Here is a 22,410-nt window from a genome sequence, read left to right as displayed (position 1 = left end):
CCCGATTTCTATATCCATGAGATTGATATATGTCCCTAAAGGGGATTGGTGTTGGAGACTCAATGACACCCTTATAGCCGATTCATCCAACGCTCAGGTCATCTACAATCATCTGTCACAATATTTTGAGCGAAATGTTTCAGACTCTATTTCCAGTCCGATTTTGTGGGAGGAACACAAATCGGTTATAAAGGGGTCCATATGAAAAAGGGGATCTCTCTTTTAGAAGGAGCGCACAAAAAGACAACAGCTGTTTCTTTTTTGAAGGAATTAACCGATCTCCGGGATATAGTGAAGGATATCTTTAATGTTAAATCTGGGAAACTACTTCAAGTTTTGAAATTCAAACAATATACACATGGCGACAAAGATAACAAACTGTCGGCCTTGGTTCCTAAACAGGACAAAACCTTTATCCCGGAGATCAGGATAGCTGAGTGAAAGACGGTTTCAGGCACAAACTCTATAGTCAATGCTTTCTATCACAACCTATATAAATGTACAAATGTTAGCCCCCAGCCCGTCAGGTTTGGATGAGGTAACATTGATTTCTGGCTTCCTAGATTCCATTGACCTACCGAAATTTTATGGCGACACACTAGCTGAGCGTACACGCCCGTTTACGGAACAAGAAGTAGGGATGGTGCTACAAACCATTCCCACTGAAAAAGCCCTGGTCCTGATGGCCTCCCTAACGGATATTATAAAAATTTTAAAAACATTTTGCTTTCCCACTTTACTGCATTATGCAATTCCCTGCTCAATGGAGATATTCTCCCGAAACAGACAGAGGCCCACATAACAGGTTTGCCAAAACACGGATCCCATACAATGCAGCAGTTACAGACCCATCTCTTTCTTAAATGCAGACGTAAAGTCGTGGGTGAAGGCCCTGGTCGTTAGGCTGAGCCCTTTACTTCCAACGATTATAGGCAAGGAACAAGCAGGTTTCCTCAAGATCAGGCAGTGTAAGGATAATACATGTATAGTCATTAGATTGATTGAATATGCTAGAAGTCACCAGATCCCTTTAGTCCTTCTCAGCACAGAGGCCGAGAAGGCATTTGATAGGGTAAGCTGGGTTTATTTGGAAGCTACCTTACACAAATTTGGTTTCCCGCACTTATTCTCGTTTTATAAGAATATTAGCACAAAGATCAGAGTTAATGGGACCCTCACTAAACCCTTTGTTATACGTAACAGCTGTCCTCTATCACCCTCCCTTTTTATCCTCGTACTGGAATCCTTACTTCAAAAGAATTCAGTAGGATCCGCTTCTACAGGGCATTAAGGTGGGATCTAACATTCATACTACAGCCGCTTTTGCAGACGATCTGTTAATTTTGACTACTAACCCAACAACCTCTAGAACTCATTTAGTGAACCTATTTTACTCCTTCGAGGGTAGTGTCGAATTTTAAAGTGAATTTCGGGAAATCCGAAGTATTAAACATTTCCGCCCCTGAAACAGTCATACATCACCTTAAAACCAACTCACCGTTCAAATGGCCAGATAAAAGTTTGACAAACCTGGGTATTCAACTCACAAGGGACCCTTCCCATCTATACACGTGTAATTACTTGCCTCTACTCACGTCTATCCAGAAACAATTGCAGAATCTCAAAATTCCGTTCATGTCTTGGATAGGTTGCAAAAAATCTCCTGAGAACTTTCATAGCCACTAAACTCTTATACCTGCTTCAGACACTTCTCATATGGTTACCTAGGACATTTTATTTTTATGAGGTTAGAAAATTGTTTTCTGCGTTCTTATGGAACAAATCTCGGCCTGGTCTAAAGTATAGGCTACTCACTCAGAAACCTAAGTTTGTGGGTCTTGGAATACCGCAACGATTTACATATTATAAAGCAAATCATATAAACAGATGGAAATTGTTGGTTAGGGTGTCTAATCACACACGTTATACTGAGATGGAAAGGGACCTTCTCTTGGTTTCTGATAAATTGTACATGTGGGGATTGCAGCCTTTTTCACTGTCTTCGATCTGCTCCAGTGTTTGCTTAAAAGGCGTCACACGAGTATGCCAGGAGGTTAATAAAACCCACCACCTCCTTTCCGAGAACTTTCCACTATTGCCTTTGGGCCTCCTACCTTTCCTGATTGGAGTAAACTTCACAATGACGGTTTCTGCATTTTTTGAGACGGACTTCCAAGTTTCTGCTCCTTTTTTGTTCAGGAAAATGGGCCTTTTGTTAAAAGACTTTATACAAATACAGGATTTTCAGAAAGTGTGTGACAGGTATGCTACTATGTACTCCAACTGACAAACTTTATCCTCGTTTGAAAGTCAACTAACACAATCGGAAACACAAAGGTGATCTTGCCAGAACATCTGACTTCCTACTGTCATTAGCGCAAGATGATAAATTAGATCTCCTCACTAGGTGGGAAGAAGACATGCAATTAACATTTACAGATGAAGAAAAAACACTAATCTTGAAATACTCACACGGCTTCTCTCAATGTATTAAGGTCAGGGATAATTCTTACAAACTTATGTCCCGTTGGTATAAAACCCCAGTCTGGTTACATATGGTCAACTCTGACATACCAGACGTGTGTTGGAGACAAACACTTGAAAAAGGCTCTCCATTTCATATTTGGTGGCAATGCCACTTGATACAGGGATTCTGGAAAACGGTCTTGGAAAAGACAATTGAGATTTGCTCTTCCAAGTTTCCTCTATCGCACCAGACGATCCTCTTGTGGCTACCCTCAGATTCCTTTACACCTAAACGGAATGATTTAGCTACAACTTTAATTATAGCGGCAAGGGGGCGTGGCTTAGCTATGGAGCCGTGAGCACGCGTTCTGGGGGAGCTCCGCACCAGCGGCTGAAAACCAGCCATTTATCCTGGGTAAACCCGGCAGGAGATGCCAGGAAAAACGTAGGGGAACCTGCCCTGGAACTTCCCGGTCCTTACCCCGCTCCTCTGGCCGCTGTAAAAGTATGGAGCGCTTCCTCTCCTCCTCACAAACGGCTGCGGACCTGCGAGCAGCAATGGCAGACGCATTGCCGACACATCCGGCCACAGACACTTCGGCTCCCGCTCCTCCTGCTCCCCTGTTGAAGTCAGCTCATGCGGTCACAACTGCCGACACCGTGCCTCCCTGCTGCAGCACCCAGGATGCGGTAAGCTATGTCTCTCCCCTCAATATGTCCTCAGTGGAAGATTTGCCCGCCATTATACCACACACATATGCCCCTGAAGTACAGGCTGGGCCATCAGGCTTACATGCTGACCTACAATTACTGAGGGAGATGATACAAGCCCTCCCCACCCGGCAGGATCTTGACACTCTGGTGACCAGGGTTGAGCAGGCACATCAGCAAGATATAGCTGACCTGCGTCAGGACGTGATCAGAATAGACTCTAGGGCTCTTACATCTGAAAATACTTTATCTGCTATTAACTCCAGAGTATCTACTTTGGAAAGAGCTGCCACGGACACTAGAACACATTTATAATCCTTGGCGCTTCAGTTGGATGATCAGGAGAACAGAGAACGCAGAAACAATGTGCGTCTGAAGGGCCTTCCAGACCTCGGCCCACGAGACGAGCTGGCGACTAGAGTTTCTATTATATTCATCAAGCTCACTAATCGACCGCCAGAAGAGACTTTCCTCCTGGACCGTATTCACAGAGTTTCGCACCCAGGCCCGCTCGATCTGTCTTCTCCTCGTGACGTATTATGTCGCCTACACTATTATACCGACAAAGATGCAATTATTCGGGGTGCTTGGTCACATGGTCCGGTCTCAGTTGAAGGAAGTACGGTTACTATATACCCTGATGTCTCCCCACGGACACTCTATATGAGACGGCTTCTACATCCTCTGCTTGAAAAGATCAAGTCTGCAGGCGCCACTTATAGATGGGGACACCCATTCCATGTTGTCGTTAAGAACAACTCAGGCTTCTACCTCCTGCGCCACTCCTCGGATCTTGAGGGCCTATTTCGTTTTCTTCAGATCGAGCCTTTCCCAGTGCCGGACTGGTTAGCTCTGCACAGAAGTGAACAACCTCAACGTCGTCGCCCCAACAGACCTAGCCAGCCCATCCGAAGCAGATCCATCCCGGGAGCACCACATCTTCCGTTAATCGACCTCTCCCGCCGGGTCCCGCCTGAGGCCTAAAAGAGGACATTCACGTTAATATCCTTTTACTAGTCACTGTTTTACTAGACCGCCTGCAGCATTGTCGTTCAAGGGACTCAATGTCGCCAAATGTTATTTTGTCCATTTAATGCTTTGCTATGTACCTAACAAGGCTCTCTTGCAACCAAATGTTTTACCCAGCTTTTTCATAAGATACCCAGGTTTCTTGTATAAATATAGTTGCTGCTACAAGTATCTACCTAGCTCTCAGGAAATGCGGGCCGTTTATACCGTATTAGTTTAAGTGTCAATTATAAACCGACATAAAATTGGTTAGTGTCCGAAGATGATTATAGGGAGTGTTACCACTTGCAGCTCATGAGGCACTTAGCCTACTGTTACCTCCCTCATTCCCTCCCTCTTGATGGTTCGATATACTAGACAGCTGATTGCGATGTGGTTTAGGGGGTCTCATGATTTTTCTAGCCTGTTTCTCCTTTATTTATAAAAAAAAAAAAAAAAAAATGCGGCATCTGCCAGGTATACTACTCCTGTTACATGCCAATTTTTCAAATCCTCTTAACAACTACGAGGACGGTTTTGTGTCCGATATGCGGGTGTAGCAGCCTTTAATACTTATCCAGAAGGATGCTGCAACTCTATAGGTTGTTCATAAGGAGGTCATGGCTATTAGCACAGGATTTCTATTAACCTGCCTTGGGCTATTAGAAAATGAGAGATGCACATCGGTTCTGTCAATGTTTGTGCCTCCGTCGCCTCCCCCTAGGTAGGCGACGGAAGAAATGGTTTACTGTTTGATGATTATGTTTGCGGTCCCCCCCCCCCGTGGTTTTCCAGGTCCCCACAAATCTAACAACCTTCCTTTACAGGTTTTCGTACCTTCTAGGAGTCGGCCTTCGGGCCTCTTTCTTGTATACCGTCTCAATCTCTTTCTTTCTTATCCTTACCTGTCCTCTTTTCGTCCCTTCCTTCGCCTTCCCCTTCCTCTCCCCTTCCATTGCACCCTAGGGCAGACATGATGCAACACACACAAACGGACCTGATAATAGGCTCACTGAATGTCAAGGGGTTACACAGCCCTGGAAAACGATCCATACTTTTCAATTTGCTGAAAGGCAAACATATACAGGTGGCGTTCCTTCAAGAGACTCACCTATGCCAGCAAAAACCTTTCAAACTCTCTAACGTATGGTTCCCCAATGCATACCATAGTTTTTCTCCTGACACGAAATGCAGGGGGACAAGTATTTTGATCTCCAGATCTCTCCCTTGGGAATTCAAGGGGTCTCGCAGTGATGGATTGGGACGGATGCTCTTGATCAAAGGAGTTATTGACTCAAATATACACCTTTGCTTCATTTTATCTACCCAACTCCAGTCAAGGCACAGCCCTTGTTGGCTTTCTGAACGCTCTGGAGGAGTTTGGGGAGGGTACCATTGTTCTGGGAGGGGACTTAAATGTAGCGCTAGAACCCACTCTAGACACTTCCGTAGGTTCTTCATCATTCTCGAGGGCACAGCTGCGCCGCATTATGAAATCATTTCACGAACACCAATTAGTGGACACGTGGCGGCTCCTACATCCAGCAGATAGGGACTTTTCTTTTTACTCCGCAGTACACGACAAATACTCCAGAATTGATCTTTTCTTCGTCAAACATCACTCGCTACACTCTATACGCTCTGTCGACATTGACTCGATTTCCTTTTCAGATCACGCTCTAGTCAGCTTGACCCTCTCGCTACATTCCCCTCTATACCGACAATCTCAGTTGAAATTAAACCCAACGCTTCTTTCGGATTCAGTTGTGATTGCAGATATTCAGCGCAATATGGCTGACTATTTCGCAACTAATGTCACTGAGACCACCAATCCTCGCATTATTTGGGAGGCGCATAAATGCGTGATCAGGGGTATATTTATCAAACATGGAGCCCGCCTGAAGAGGGAACGGGCGTTGGCCACGGTCCGCTTGCTGTCCGAGATTGAGATCCTTGAGATCTCACACAAACGTTCCCGTGACCCGGAATGTAGGATTGCCCTCCTCCGCAAAAGAGAGGAACTGCGTACCTTACTGATGGCCCGAGCCAAGGCTACGCTTTCTTAATGTAAACATCACTATTATGAATATGGCAACAAAAGTAGTAGGTCTCTGGCTAGAGCCTTACGTATTCAACAAACCCAGAATTACATACCCTCTATAGTATCCCCTTTACAAACACGGCTTCGTTTGCCGTTGGATATTGCCTCTGCATTCCGGGATTTCTATGCTGCTCTGTATACTACGGACTCTACTAATCCGTCCGTGGCATCCCGTGAATTCAGGTCTAATATCTACTTACATCGCAGATTCTGGTCTACCCGCCCTATCGGAAGAGAATATCACTAGCCTGGAAGAACCACTTACTACGCAAGAACTCTCATACGCTTTAAAACATTCCCGAATAGGCAAGGCACCTGGCCCAGATGGTTTTACAATCCAATATTCTAAAAAGTTTCTGACGGCTCTGGGTCCGCATTTCCTAGCCTCCTTCAATTCCTACTCTGCCTCCTCCCCCATCCCTCCCGATGCCCTTAGGGCTCATATTGCGGTGATCCCCAAGCCTGGGAAAGACCCTACGCAATGTGCTAGCTACAGACCAATATCCCTCCTCAATACGGATATCAAATTGTTTGCCAAGATTTTGGCGGATCGTCTTGCACCACTGATTGGAGGAGTCGTGCATACAGACCAGGCAGGGTTCATGGCAGGTAGAGAGGCACGTGACAATACAACTATAGCCATCAATCTTATCCACAAGGCCAAAATCTCCAATGTACCCCTTATGCTTTTATCTACGGACGCGGAAAAAGCGTTTGATAGAGTCAACTGGACCTTTATGGAAGAAACCCTTTCACGTCTTGGCCTTGGATCCCATATGATGGGCTGGATAATGTCCCTGTACTCATGCCCATCTGCCCGAGTTCGAGTGAATGGACTTCTCTCAGAGGAATTTTCTATACATAATGGCACCAGACAGGGCTGCCCCCTCACCCTTGATCTTTGTACTGACACTAGAGCCCTTTTTACGCCATATACGTGCGAACCCTGATGTGAAGGGACTAAAAACGAATACCTCAGCTAACAAGGTGGCTGCTTATTCGGACGATCTGCTTTTTTTTCTGACCAATCCAACCGTCTCCCTTCCTAATCTCATGCGGGAATTCCAACGCTTTTCAAGTTTATCTAATTTTAAAATTAATTTTTCTAAGTCCGAAGCCCTGAATGTTTCTCTCCCAACCCATCTTACCGCGGCCCTGAAACACTTTCAGTTTTAAATGGACTCCGACAGCTCTGAAATATCTCGGGATTCGCTTATCAGCAGATCTGAGAGATCTCTTTCAACTGAACTTTCCTCCACTCCTTGCTGAACTTAAGGCAGACTGCGCCAGATGGTCCAAAGGCACCTTTACATGGATGGGTCGCTGTACCATCTTCAAAATGAATGCACTTCCCAGGCTACTTTATTTCAGACCCTTCCCATAGCCATCCCAACACCGTTCTTTAAAGCGGTCAATTCTCTTCAGATTGCGTTTGTTTGGAATGGTAAGACTCCGCGACTCTCCCGTACACTATTGTGTCGATCCAGGGCATCGGGAGGGCTTGCACACTCTGACGTCCGCAACTACTACATTGCATCTCATCTTGCTCGGGTAGTTGATTGGTGCAGACATGCGACATTTAAGTCTTGGGTGATTCTGGAGCAGAGTTTCTACTCTATTCCATTATCGGCTCTCCATTGGATACACCGTAGCCAACTCAGACATCTCCACCATCACCCTACTATATATAGGCCCAACACTAGTATGCTGCTCTCTCCCTTCGGTAAGGACATCTTGCTTGCCACTCCCTTCCTCAATGTTTCCGATACTGGGCAATCCATCCTTTCCCATTAGCATGACGGACCCAATTTTCCGTACATGGCAGACCTCGGGATGGTATCGTGCAGATCGGTTCTTGACAGACGGTGAATGGCTCTCTGTTGCGGATCTGGCCCAGATTCCTGATCTTCCTCCGTTGGGATACTGGCGTTCTCTGCAACTACGACACTTTTTAGCCTCTATCTCAGCTCCTACTTCCTACCAAGTGGTCAAGACCCCACTAGAGATCCTCTGTACTGGCACTGATTTGGCTAGACATACATTGTCCGTAATCTATAAAATCCTTATGGATCCCCCCGATATGCCCACCCCTGCATACATTTCAAAATGGGAAGAGGAGATCCTTCTCTCCCACACAAGGGCAGTGTATACTCCTTATGGCTCAAAAGACTTGCATTTGCTCAAGATACCAAGAGGCAAGCTTCAAACTACTCTCTCGCTGGTATAGGACCTCAGCCCGCCTACATAGCATCTTCCCCACAGCGTCCCCTATGTGTTGGAGATGTGGGCAAGACATTGGTACCCTCCTTCACACCTTTTGGTCATGTCCTCTCCTTACCCCATTCTGGGAAGGCATAAAACGGGTGATAATTGAAGTCACAGATACAAGTATAACTTTGGATGCGGCCCTCTTCCTTCTTCATCACTGCGACATCCCTGCAAACAAATATAAGCGCTCGCTGCTCCACTTTCTAGTGATGGCAGCACGTCATTGCATCCCACTACGTTGGAAGGATCCATCTCCCCACGCTATCCCTCTGGGTTTCACAGGTTAACGACATCATGCATATGGAGGACTTGACATCCGTTATTCACGACTCAAGCTCCAGGTTTTGTCAAACTTGGTCCCAGTGGATAGTTTTTCAGGATTCGGACTCCTATAAAGACATCATGCGAGAGCCACATTCCTTTAGTCAGTCGGAATAGCACCTCAGCCTTTGGGATGCTGTGGAGGGTCCTCTCCTTCTCCTCTCCGCTTTCACTCTCTTTCTTCACTCTCTAGCTTGGGAACTCAGCTCCAGCCTCACTTTGGAGGGCTGAGATCCCCTTTCATTATCTTCTCTTTTTCAATCAGGACACTAATGTATAACAATGTATTTATGCTTTTTGTACATTTGCTGTCGGAGTATGTACTCTAAATGTGCAATGCTTTGTTTTATGTACCCTTTAGGTTACAAAATTGACCTCTTGGGTCAACAAAATAAAGAATTTCAAAAAAAAAAAAATATAGCGGCAAAACTACAATGGTAGTGCACTACTCCAACCATAGCCCAATGGAAACTAAAGGTACAAGAACTCTATAGGTTTAGGAATTAGTTAATTGGGAACCACAATCTAGAGCTACATTTTTACGGGTTTGGTCTCCGTGGCGAATGTATTTTAAATAGACCCCCTTCCTTCCTAATTGGCATAGCAGTTTGTAGAGATCCCATATATCACTGGGCTTTTCCTCCTATTCCACAGGCCTCATGCTGATGTTTATATAATTGAATCAACCTTTTGTGATGTTTAATTGTCCACTGTATACATTTGGCTACTCAAATTGGTACACAAGACAATTCTTCTTCCTTCACTGTATCGCTGAACACCCTCTTTCCCCCTTTATCTGTTTATTGTATGCATTATGTATGCACTTTTCCTAATAGATCACCTGAGTATTTACATTTTGTTTACTTGCTCCTGCTGGTGTTGTAAGACAAAAAACAAAAATGAGTTTGTATTCTTGATATTTTATTATTTCTATTTTGTACTCAATAAAAACAGTTAAACTGGTTCCCGACCGCTGGCTGTGTTTTTAAGGCCAGCGGTCAGGGTCCTTAAAACCCGCGCCATAGACTTTTTACGGCTCTGGTTTTAACTTGCTGCCCGAGCGATCGGGCACTGAATGTCGGGTCTCCGGCTGTCAGTGACTGCCGGGGACCCTGAGGATAGAAGCAGCTTTCGCTGCTTCTGTCTTCTCTGATGACTTGTACACAGCGCTGAATGACCGCTGTGTATAGGAATAGAGGCAGCAGCCGCGCCGCTGTCTCTAGTGCTCCCGGTGTTCATGTGACTGGTCACGTGATCGCCGGGTGCCGTTACTGACAGACTGCTGCTGGGTCTTACTAGACCCAGCACAGCCCTATTAGTGACAATCGTCACTATGAGGGGGCTGATTTCCCCTGTAACGCTAGTGCTGACCTAATTACCCTAATATAGACATGTAATATATTAAAATTTACGGTAGATGATGATCACAAATAAAAGGTCTATTTTAGGGTAAAACTAGGTTACCAAAAAAAATAGCTGAAAAGTAGAAAAGCTTATTTTTTTTTACTATTATTTTCACACCGAGTATAAAAATTCTAAAATAGCAAAAAGGATGTGTATAAAAATGATAAAAAAAAAAAAAAAAAAAAAGAAACCTGCATTGTCTACGGAAAAAACATTGCAAAAATCACGTCGTTAGCCCAACAAATAAAAAACTTATAGCCATTTAACTAACACGTGCTAAAAATGGCTAAACGGTGTCTGATCCTGAAGGCTCAAAATAGCCCGGTCCTGAACTGGTTAAAAACAAAACAATATAATGCCCGCATAACTGCCCTCCACACAGTATAAAGTCCCCCATAGCTGCCCCCCCTCACAGTATAATGCCCCATAGCTGCCCCCACACAGCCCCAATACTACCTGATAAAAATATAAATACTCACCTAACCCTGTTCCAACTACAAGTGGAGATCCCTCTGCTCCTCCGTTCTGTGTGGGTCGGCGCAGACAGGTGCAATGAAGTCACTGCCTCACGCCTGCCGATACATAGTGAATGGCAGAGTAGGGACCTTACGGCTCCCTGCTCCAGCATTGGATTTAACTGTACCTGTATCGAGGATGTAGATGAAGTTTAAACAGGGGGTATAAAAAAAAAAAAAATGAAATGCGCAAGATGATTTTTCTTTTGATTAATTGCCCAGCCCTACTCCTGAGGTAGAAAAAAAATGGACCCCCTAGAAAAAAAAACAGCTCAGAGCGCTGGCCTACCCGACCCCTGGTGTTGTGTCCCGACCAAGGCTGGAGGAAAGACTGAGAATCCTGGGTCTGACAGGCTGGAGCAAGTCTGAAGAGGATGGTGCTAACAGCAGCAATGGTACTGACAGAAGAGAGACCACCCTGCTGAAGACCGCGCTGAAATAGGAGACGGAACAGGAGAACACCCACGCAGAGGAAAACGAGGCGCCGCCCCCTCAGCGGTAGAACACAGTACGATAGCCCAAGAGGACGCAGACAACAAGAGTGGGCAGGGAAACCGTTAAGAACCTTGAAACCTCGTCATCCCATAGCCACGGACTACATTAGTTATGGTAGGGACGCAGCACGTCAATTTAAAAAATAAGGTCAGCACTCCTCGGAACGATCAGGAGGGGATCCAAAGAGTAAGAGCCTCTTTGGGGGGGGGGGGGGGAAGGAAAAAAAAAATCATGCTTTGTTTACACTTCTGGCCTTCAACACATCGCCTCAGCACTCATTCAGGGACGTCTGGGAGTTGTGGTTCCTCAGCAGCTGGAGTGCCGAGGGTTGCGGACACCTGATGTTTCCCTGGCAAGATTTTTTTTGCAGTTAAGTTATTGGTTTACATAGTCTGCTCTTAGCCAAGTACAGCGCTGTTGGGTATCTCCTGCAGTCCCAAAGACAATGAATGAAGTGGCAGTGTGCATGCGCCGCCTGCTGCTCCATTCATTCGGAGGAACGGGACCCCCACCGATCAAAGTTATTACCTATTCTGTTGTTAAAGAAAAACATTTCATCTTGGGACAACCCGTTTAAGCAACATTTTACAAAGATTCATAGTCAGACATAAGGTAATGTAATCATTATAATGGTGGTCCTCTGATAACAGTACTGTATTTAAAATGGTTTATATCACCTTAGAAAGTAATGGCATAATGCCATGATATCGCTTTCTGATCAGTGCAGATCCAATTGAGAATGACGGGCCCCCGCCAGCACTGCGGCCGACACTCGGACCGTTTTTCACAGCCCGAACTCGGTAGTGTGCAAGTGGTGTTATGATCTGGCAGAGAGGGATACTGAAAAGTAAAGGAGTTCGGAGAATGTATTTAACCCCTTCAGGACTGAGCCTGTTTTGGCCTTGTGGAGGCAGCAAATTTTTTCAAATCTGACGTGTCACTTTATGTGGTAATAACTCCGGATTGCCTTTACCTATACAAGAGATTCTGAGATTGTTTTCTCGTGACATATTGTACTTTATGTTAGTGGAAAAATGTGATCAATAAACTCAGTATTTGTTTGTGAAAATCACCAAAATTAGCATTTTTCTAAATTTAAATGTATCTGCTTGTAAGACAGATAGTAATACCACACACACAATAGTTACTAATTAACATTTCCCATATGTCTACTTTATATTTGCATCGTTTTTTAAACATCCTTTTATTTTTCTAGGATGTTACAAGGCTTAGAACTTTAGCAGCATTTTCTCACGTTTTCAAGAATATTTCCAAAACCTATTTTTATAGGGACCAGTTCAGTTCGGAAGTGGCTTTGAGGGCCTTATATATTAGGAACCCCCATAAGTCATTTTAAAAACTGCACCCCTCAAAGTATTCAATACAGCATTTAGAAAGTTTCTTAACCCTTTAGGTGTTTCACAGGAATTAAAGCAAAGTACAGGGGAAATGTACAAATTTATTTTTTTGAAAATCCATTTTAATACATTTTTTTCTGTAACACAAAAGGTTTTACCAGTGAAACGCAACTCAATATTTATTGCCCAGATACTGCAGTTTTTAGAAATATCTGATATGTGCCCCAGTGTGCTACTGGACTGAAGCACTGGCCTCAGAAGCAAAGGCGCACCTAGAGGATTTTGGGGCCTCCTTTTTATTAGAATATATTTTAGGCACCATGTCAGGTTTGAAGAGGTTTTGTGGGGCCAAAACAGTGGAAACATCACCAAAAAGACACCATTTGGCAAACTACAAGGAATTTATCAAGGGGTATAGTGAGCATTTTAACCCCACATGTTTTTTTGCTGAATTTAGTGGAATTAATCCGTCAAAATGAAAATTTAAATTTTTTTCCCAATAAAACTTAGAAATTATCAATTTTTACAAGGAATAAAGACAAAAGAGCACACCAAGATATGTAAAGCAATTTCTCCGGATTACGGCAATACCCCAAATGTGGTAATAAACGGCTGTTTGGATACATGGCAGGGCTCAAAAGGGAAGGAGCGGTATTTGGCTTTTGGAGCTCAAGTTTACTCAATTGGTTTTCGGGTGTCATGTCGCATTTGCAAAGCCTCTGAGGGACCAAAGCAGTGGACAAGCCGCAGAAGTGACCCCATTTGGGAAACGATAGCCCTAAAAAGAATTTGTCTAGGGGTATAGTGAGCATTTTGATCCCATAGGTTTCCTGCTGAATTTAGTGTAATTAGGCCGTGAATACTTCTATTGTTTTTTATTCTTTTTTTTTATGGCATTCACCGTGCGCTATAAATGACATGTTTAATTTATTCTGTGGGTCCATGCGATTACGGCGATACCATATGTATATAGGTTTTATGTTTTACGGTGTTTGCATGATAAATTCACGTTTTAAAAAAATAATAATTTGTGTCGCCATATTCTAAGCGCCACAATTTTTTTATTTTTCTATCAGAAAAGCTGTGTGAGGGCTTGTTTTTTGCAGAACTGTAGTTTTTATTGCTACCATTTTTGGGTACATGCGACTTTTGATCCTTATTTATGCAATTTTTTGGGAGCTGAAGTGACTAAAAATAGCGATTCCGTTATCTTTTTTTATTATTATTTTTATGGCGGTCACCGTGCGGGATAAATGACATTATATTTTTATAGTTCAGGCCGTTACGGACACGGCGATACCTATTATGCATAGTTTATTTATTTTTTTCATTTATTTCTAATAAAAAGGACTTTATAAAGGGAAAAAGGGCGATTTTTCAATTTTATTATTTTGACGTTTTACTTTAGTAAATGTTTTTTTCACTTTTCTTTTTTTTTTTTGTCCCACTAGGGACTTGAAGATCCTATTGTATTATACCTGTCAGTCACACACCGACAGGAGGCATATTAGGTCCTGCCTCTGGTTGCCATAGCAATCACCCCCCCACCCCGCAACAATCGGCCCAACGCAATCGCGTAGTGGGGTGCCGATGTTGCTATAACAACTTAAATGCGGCGTTCGCTATTGATGGCCGCATTTAAGGGGTTAATCGGTTCGGATCACCGCTGTGTTCCGACCCGATGTTTTCCCCCAGTACTAAGGCTGCTAGTAGCAGCCCATACTGGGAGATGCCGGGCTGCGGGGAGCACCTGTGTGCTCTGTTAGGAGCACTCGTAGATTAACGGGCTGCAGGCACAAGGACCAGTGCTGCAGACTGTTAATCTACGTGGGGTGGTCGGGAAGGGGTTTGAACAATCTTACCTCGCACAAAGGACACATGACGATCAAAGATTCCATCCTACAAGAGCACACTCCACACAGGTAATGTCCACATGGCAAGGCCTCTTTACAGTCACCTTATTAAAAAAAGAAAAAAAAAGTGTTACTTTTCATGTTTTCTTTTTATGGTAGCATATTACTAAAGCCAAAAAGCAAAGTGTACATGCATAGATATATGCCAGTACATTAAAGTTACAAAAAATAAACAGTAAAAAAATATGAATAAAAAAATAATGTTGAATACAAAATCTGTAAAAATACACATCTTTTTCAATAAAAAATTATTGAAATAAGTCCCAATAGTAATATACATATTTGGTATAGTCACGACCGTAATAACCTGCACAACAAATTTATAGCATTATTTATGATGATCGGTGCATGCTGTAAAAAAAAATAATGAAAAAACGCTTTATCCACCTTAGCTATCATTGTTATCGCTAGGACTATAGCGTGTGACAGGTATAGCTAGAGAAGCGGTCAAGGAATTTTAAACTAAAGATCGGGAAAAGTCAGGATAAAGAAAGTGTTAGGCCTCATGCACACGACCGTGTTTTTGCGGCCGCAATTCCCCCGAAAATCCACGGGAGAATTGCGGCCCCATTCTTTTCTATGGGGCCGTGCACACGACCGTAGTTTTTGCGGTCCGTGCACGGCCCGGGAGCCCGGACCGCAGAAAGAACGGGGATGTCTTATTACGGCCCGGTTCTGCGGTCCGGGCTCATTGAAAACAATGGCCGCTGCCATGTGCATGTGCGGGCGGCCTGCGGCTGACAGTCCGCTGACAGTCCGCAGCCGCCCGACCCGAAAATCACGGCCGTGCACACGGCTACGGTCGTGTGCATGAGGCCTAAAACTTATAAACTTTAGTGATGCTTGTGTGTGCATGTTGTGCTGGTGCTTGTTGCGGCTTATTTAATGCCAGTAAACTTCCAGGTCGTGGCCTAATTAGGTGTAGAGGGGTGATTAGATGTGCAGGTGTACATCACCTCACTCCTTTTCTTGGGGGGGGGGGGGGGGGAACAAAAATAAAAACACCCCTCCAATATGTGACAGACAGCAGTAATGCTCTCCTTGCTCGCTGCCAGCACGTCATCCCCTCTCCTCCTCTATCCCCGCTGAAGTGAGAGCTGCAAATACCTGCAGATCACACTTCAACTTTCTCTAGCTCAGAATAGATTGCGGCTGGAGCGGCTCTTCTGGTCTTTTTAAGCAAATATTATTGGCTTTAGAAAAAGACCTAGATCGCAGCTTTAGCAGTGATCGAGGCGGATCTACAGCCTTTAATAGCAAGAATATATTGGATACATTAATTTTCTTTTATGCGTACCCATTATTCCAATGAATTTCAGACTTAGCAGTCATGTGTGTGTATGTGTACTTCACTATTTACAGTATTTCTACATTTTTCAGTTGTTTTCCCCCTGCATTACTAATTGTCCATTTTTCCTAGGGTTAGGTCCGGAAGGATTAGGCACTAGCAGCGATGAGGTTTCTTCCAGGAGCACTGGCCAGTATCTATGTCCCGGCTCATTTGTTTTTGTGTCGTCACAACCTGTTTCAGGACTTTGGTGGGAGGATCTTCCAGATGTGAAAGGACATACTGAATCTTCCAAAGGCATGTGTGCAGCCTATGTTGAAATAACAGGAAATCTTTGCACTTATAAAACAAACAAATTCTGCTCTGTGGTGTGTGCTTCATAGCTGTAGAGAAAGTGTAGATAGATATCTTCAGCACCACACTGCAAATGTGAATGTAGCCTTAAACACCATTGTGTAATGTCTGTTATGCTCTGTTCACACTGGCGTTAAGCCTTCCGTTTTTACAGGATCCATGACAGATTCGATACTTTTCCCCAATGACTTACAATGTGTTTGCCGGGTTTCCGTTATTCTTTTACTGGATAGAATAGAGCAGCAGGACTGTCAAAAAGCATCAGAAGCCTGATAGAAAGTTTCCGAGACATAGGTAATTGTAAGTAAACCCCTTTCACATGCGTCAGATTTTGCTGCAGACATTTTATGAATATAGTTGTTTCTGCAGAAAGTGCAGATTTCTGAAAGTTCCATAGAGATTAACGGAACTTATATGCAGTTGCAGAAAATTTCTGAAACAATATCTTCAGTGTGACAGCACCATTAGGCCAGATTCACACGAGCTGTCGTTTTTCACATCCGATGTGCATCCGTGCTGCGGGACACATCACGCATCCCTCCATAGACTAGTCTATGGAGGGATGCGTGAAAAAAATAGGACATGTCCTATTTTCTCACGGACCCGTCACACGCACCGTTGAAACAAGGGGAGTGTGAACGGCCCCATTGCATTATATAGGTCGATGTGACAGCCGTTGTTTCAACAGCCGTCACACTGACGTATAACACGTTCGTATGAAAAAGACCTTAGGCTGGGTTCCCACAGTGCAGATTTGCTGCAGCTTTTACATGTGTTTTTTTAAGCCAAAACCAAAAACGGAACCTAAGTCTGCCCTCCTGGATCTAATTCTGGTTTTGGCTTACAAAAGGCAGGCAAAATCTGCAGCAAATCTGCACTGTGGGACCCCATCCGTAGGCCTGGTTTCCAAAGTGCAGATTTGTTCCAGATTTTGTAAGCCAAAACCAGAATTGGATATAGGAGAGCAAAGCTACAAGGATTTTCTTTGCATATTTCTTGTTTAGTTTCCGCTCCTGGTTTTGGCTTAAAAAATACATGCAAAATCTAAAGCAAATCTGCAGTGTGTGAACAAGGTCTAAGGCTAAATGCACATGTTGCAAAATTTGATAACATTGATTACTTACCGGTAAGATTTTTTTTCATTGAACCCATAACCCAAATGCTTTTGTAAAAGAACCTGAAGGAGCCTTTGTGCTCTGAAATTTTATTTGTGTTCTCGTGTTCTACTATTTACTTTGTACTTACTTTTACTTCTCTATGGGGGCTGACTTTTTTTTGTTCATCTCTGTATGTGTCGATTAACGACACATACAGAGATGAATACGGCACATACATCCCGATAGAGAACGCAAACGGGAGACGTTCCATTCTCTGCAGCGTACGAAGCTCGTTCGCAGAGCGAAATCCGGCACCATTTTCATGTGGACCGGAAGCTGGTGCTGGACAGTCAGGTGACGACTTCCGGCCGCGGCTTCCGGCCATATGTTCAAGGAAGCAAAGCCGCAAGGAATAGGAGCGGAGGCGGCAGGTAATTTCTGTTCGTGTATGTGATGTGTGTATTATGTTCGTGTGATACTGTCTGCTGAGCCATGTATCTAATCCTCCTACGCTGTGCATTCGCTCAGAAAATGGCGGAACACAGTATAGAAGGTTTGAAGATTCAAACCTTTCCTTCTCCTGGCACTAGCCAGAATAAGGGAGGGGGGATTGTGTGAGGACACTAGAGCGAGTGTGTCTACCCTAAATTTGCAGCATAAAGCAATGAGGTTGCTTTACCACATGCAATGCTGCAATTTTGGAAACTGCTCCCTCTAGTGGCCAGCACATGGAAATGTTATAAATTAGAATCTAATTTATAATATTTCCTGACTTGTGAAAAAATTGTAAAAATTAAAAGAATGTGTAATCACTTAAATAATAATTGTTTAACTAAAAAAAATAATTAAAAAAAATTTCTAGCAACACATTCCTTTAACTAATTCCACCATTTTGTCCTTCTATTCCATACTTTCATTTTAACTTCAATATAAGAATGACGTTTTGAGAGAATGTAGTAGGCTGGGTTCACACTGAGTTTTTTGCAGGCGGAAAATCTGCCTCAAAATTCAGTTTGGAGGTTTGAGGCAGATTTTCCTGTCTGCACACCGACGTTCGCGGCGGCCATTGAGCGCCGCGGGCATAAAACGCCGCGAAATACACTTTCTCTGCCTCCCATTGATGTCAAAGGGAGGTCAGAGGCGTAACCGTGCGAAAATAGGGCATGTCCCTTCTTTCTCCCGCGTCAAAAAACTCAGTGTGAACCCAGCCTTAGGCTATGTTCACACGGAGTATTTTGGGGGAGGAATATCTGCCTCAAAATTCCGTTTGGAACTTTGAGGCAGATATTCCTCTCCCTGCACGCCGATTTTCGCGGCAATTATCGCGCCGTTTTTCGCCCGCGGCCATTGAGCGCCGCGGGCATAAAACAGCGAGAAATACGCTTTCTCCTGCCTCCCATTGAAGTCAATGGGAGGTCAGAGGCGGAAGCGCCCGAAGATAGGGCATGTCGCTTCTTTTTCCCGCGAGGCAGTTTTACTGCTCGCGGGAAAAAGACGCCGACGCCTCCCATTGAAATCAATGGGAGGCGTTCTCGGGCCGTTTTTGCCGAGTTTTGCGACGCGGTTTCCGCGTCAAAAAACTCGGCAAAATACCCCGTGTGAACATAGCCTTAACTGGTTTTGCTGTGTTTAGGAAAATATTTACTAGATAAGGCTATGTTCACACGGAGTATTTTGCCGAGTTTTTTGACGCGGAAACCGCGTCGCAAAACTCGGCGGAAACGGCCCGAAAATGCCTCCCATTGATTTCAATGGGAGGCGTCGTCGTCTTTTTCTCGCGAGCAGTAAAACTGCCTCGCGGGAAAAAGAAGCGACATGCCCTATCTTCGGGAGCTTCCGCCTCTGACCTCCCATTGACTTCAATGGGAGGCAGAGAAAGTGTATTTCACGGTGTTTTATGCCCGCGGCGCTCAATGGCCACGGGCGAAAAACGCTGCGAAAAACTCCGCGAAAATCGGCGTGCAGGGAGAGGAAAATCTGCCTCAAACTTCCAAACGGAATTTTGAGGCAGATATTCCTCCTGCAAAATATTCCGTGTGAACATAGCCTTAAAGTGTCGAGAGAATTGAATCAGCAAGAATAAAGGCCGAGGGAAAACTGATGACTCAAGACCCCACCCTCTACGCCCTCCTTACAGAATACAGAAGATAAGGGCCATTTAATGACTTGATAGGAAAATATTGCAATGCTAAGAAAATATTGGGAATGTAATTTGTTTTGTGCAAAATCAAAAGAATATTATAGCTGATGTAGTAAAAGTTCAGTCTAAAAAACTGTATATAAACCCACTCATAATGTTATGTAAAATGCCGTCTGCCATCACTTGCCGAGTCACATCATTATGAAACCTCGAGAAAATAAAAATGAATGAATCTGGAGCAACTGTTTGACTTTGAATTATCCACAAACACATATATATATATTTTTTTTTTTACACAAACGTATTTAACATTGCACATTGGGTTTGACAAAAAGTGTCAAAGAAATAGAAAATAAATTATGTAAATAGATAAAAGTCACCATTTATGTGCTCTTTTGTGGCAGACATTTTTGCAAAAGTAACAAGTAGTGCCGCCATATTGGTTGTCTCTTTTGAAATGGTTTAATGATAAACTGCCTCGGTTATTAACCCCTTTATGACCAAGGGTCATTGATCCCCATATGTCCAGGTCAAATTTTCCATTTCCAACAATTTTTACAAGACTTTTGAAGCTTTCATTTTATAGATTAGATTAATTAACTCCATGTTTTAAATTTTTATTATGAGCAGACAAGGCACTAAAAATGTGGGAAAAAACGACATCTTTTTTTTTTATATACTTATCTATATTATATGGATATAGATATATACACTGTGCTCTGTAACAATTAGTCGTCTTCTACCTCCATCACCCTGGATCACTGTGAGGGGAGAGTGAAGAGGGCTACACGCACACACGCACACACACACACACACACACGACGTGACAATAAAGGCAGTTAACATCGGGTCAACGGTCAGTTTTTCATTGCTGTTTTGCATCAACGTTTCTCAGAATTTGAATCCATTTCCCGGCCATCTGACCGTTTTTAACCGCCTTATGCCATCCGTTTTTCAAGGCCGTTAAAGAAAACGGATGAATTTAATTTGTTAGGGTTTTTTTGTCCCAGCCACCTGAAACCACCACAGTGCACGTGTAGATGGTGCCGCAATACCCATGTAGATAGCGCCACATTTCCCACTGTATAGTGCCAGTGACCACATAGTGCCCACTGTAAAAAGATCCAGTTCCCACTGTAGGTAGTGCCCACATAGTGACAATGTAGGTAGTACCCATATAAAGCCATGTATATAGCACCCCCTTGTAGATAGCACCACACCCCCTGTATAGTTCCACCCCCTGTAGATAGTGCCACCGGGGATAACGCTTTTAGAGGGAGCCCCTGATGTCTCTGTCCATACATGTCTGATGTCCCAATCCAGAAGCGCAATTCCCGGCTGGCATTTCCGCACATAGAGAGCCTGACGTCACTGTCAAATATGGACAGACACATCAAGGGCTACTCCTGGAGCAGAATCCCCGGCCACAGCAATCTGATGGGGGATTCCACTCCTAGAGGGCGCTATCTACAAGGGGGGTTGCCATTTACTGGGTTGTAGCGCTATCTGCATGGGGGATGGAGAGACATCAGGGACTCCCTCTAGGAGGGGAATCTCTGGGCTCTGGATAGGGAATCCGCTCCTAGAGGGCGCTATCTACAGCGCTCTCAATGCCCCGGCAGACATGAGAGTGCAGCGCTACTTACACTGAAGCAGCACTGCACTCATTAACCCCTTAGTGACCAGCCCATTTTAGGCCCTAATGACCAAGCTATTTTATTTGTTTTTCTATAGTCGCATTCAAAGAGCTATAACGTTTTTATTTTTTCGTCTACATAGCTGTATGAGGACTTGTTTTTTGCGGGATTAGTTGTGCTTTTTAATAGCACCATTTTTGGGTACATATAATTTTTATATTAACTTTTATTAACATTTTTGGGGGGGGGGGGGGATTATAAAAAAAATCTGAAATTCTGCCATTGTTCTATGCGTTTTTAAATTGACGCCGTTCACTATGCGACGTAAATAACATGTTACCTTTATTCTATGGGTCGGTACGATTACGGCGATACCACATATGTAGAGTTTTTTTTTATGTTTTACGACTTTTGCACAATAAAAACACTTTTGAACTAAAATTATTTGTTTTTGCATCGTCGCTTTCCAAGAGCCGTAATTTTTTTATTTTTCCATCAATGTAGGGATTTTTTGGGCTTGTTTTCTGCGGGACAAGACGTAGTTTTGATTGGTAGTGTTTTGGGGTACATGGGACTTATTGATTCATTTTTATTATGACTTTTTTGGGGGGCAATGGAAAAAAATAGCAATTTCGCCATAGTTTTTTGCGTTTTTTTTTTTACGGTGTTCACTTTGCGGTTTAAATTACATATTAACTTTATTAATGGAGTCATTACGGTCGCGGCGATACCACATATGTGTACTTTTTTTTTTACACTTTTACTAAATAAAACCACTTTTTATGGAAAAAAATGGATTTATTTTTTTACTGTACTTTTTATTAATAATCTTTATTTCACTTTGATGAATTATTTTATTAGTCCCACTAGGGGACTTTACTGTGCGATGTTCCGATCGCTGCTATAATGCTCTGGTATACTTCGTATACCAGAGCATTATTGCCTGTCAGTGTAAATCTGACAGGCAATCTGTTAGGACGTGCCTCCGGCGCGTCCTAACAGGCATATGTCCAGGGCAGACCTGGGGGCTTTTATCAGTCCCCCGGCTGCCATGACACCCCATCGGAGACCCGCGATTGCATTCGCGGGCCGCCGATGGGTGACAGAGGGAGCGCACTCCCTCTGTAAACAAAGTTAAATGCCGCGGTCGCTATTGACGGCGGCATTTAACGGGTTAAACGGCCGCGATCGAAGTAAACTTCGATCGCGGGCGTTGGAGCAGGAGCTCAGCTGTCATCAGACAGCAGAGCCCCGGCTCCTGCCTGCACGGGAGACCCGTGCAGGACTTAGACTAGGCTGACGTGAAAAGGCGTCAGCCTAGCCTAAAGCCCATT

At 43.8% G+C, this 22,410-nt stretch overlaps 1 protein-coding gene across 6 annotated transcripts in view; it reads right to left on the bottom strand.

The window, feature by feature from the left end:
* RNF17 (ring finger protein 17) overlaps positions 1 to 22,410 on the bottom strand; it is a 318,008-nt gene that overhangs the window by 291,617 nt on the left and 3,981 nt on the right. For all 6 annotated transcript variants that reach the window (XM_075851603.1, XM_075851604.1, XM_075851605.1 and 3 more), the window contains exon 2: positions 14,510 to 14,604. In XM_075851603.1, coding sequence (XP_075707718.1) covers positions 14,510 to 14,604 — 95 coding nt within the window. The remainder of the gene's footprint in view (positions 1 to 14,509; positions 14,605 to 22,410) is intronic.

This window comes from Rhinoderma darwinii, chromosome 2 (assembly GCF_050947455.1).
Source record: "Rhinoderma darwinii isolate aRhiDar2 chromosome 2, aRhiDar2.hap1, whole genome shotgun sequence".
Lineage (NCBI taxonomy): Eukaryota > Metazoa > Chordata > Amphibia > Anura > Rhinodermatidae > Rhinoderma > Rhinoderma darwinii.
The sequence above is the reverse complement of the archived record's forward strand: the minus strand, read 5'-3'. Positions and strand labels throughout refer to the sequence as shown.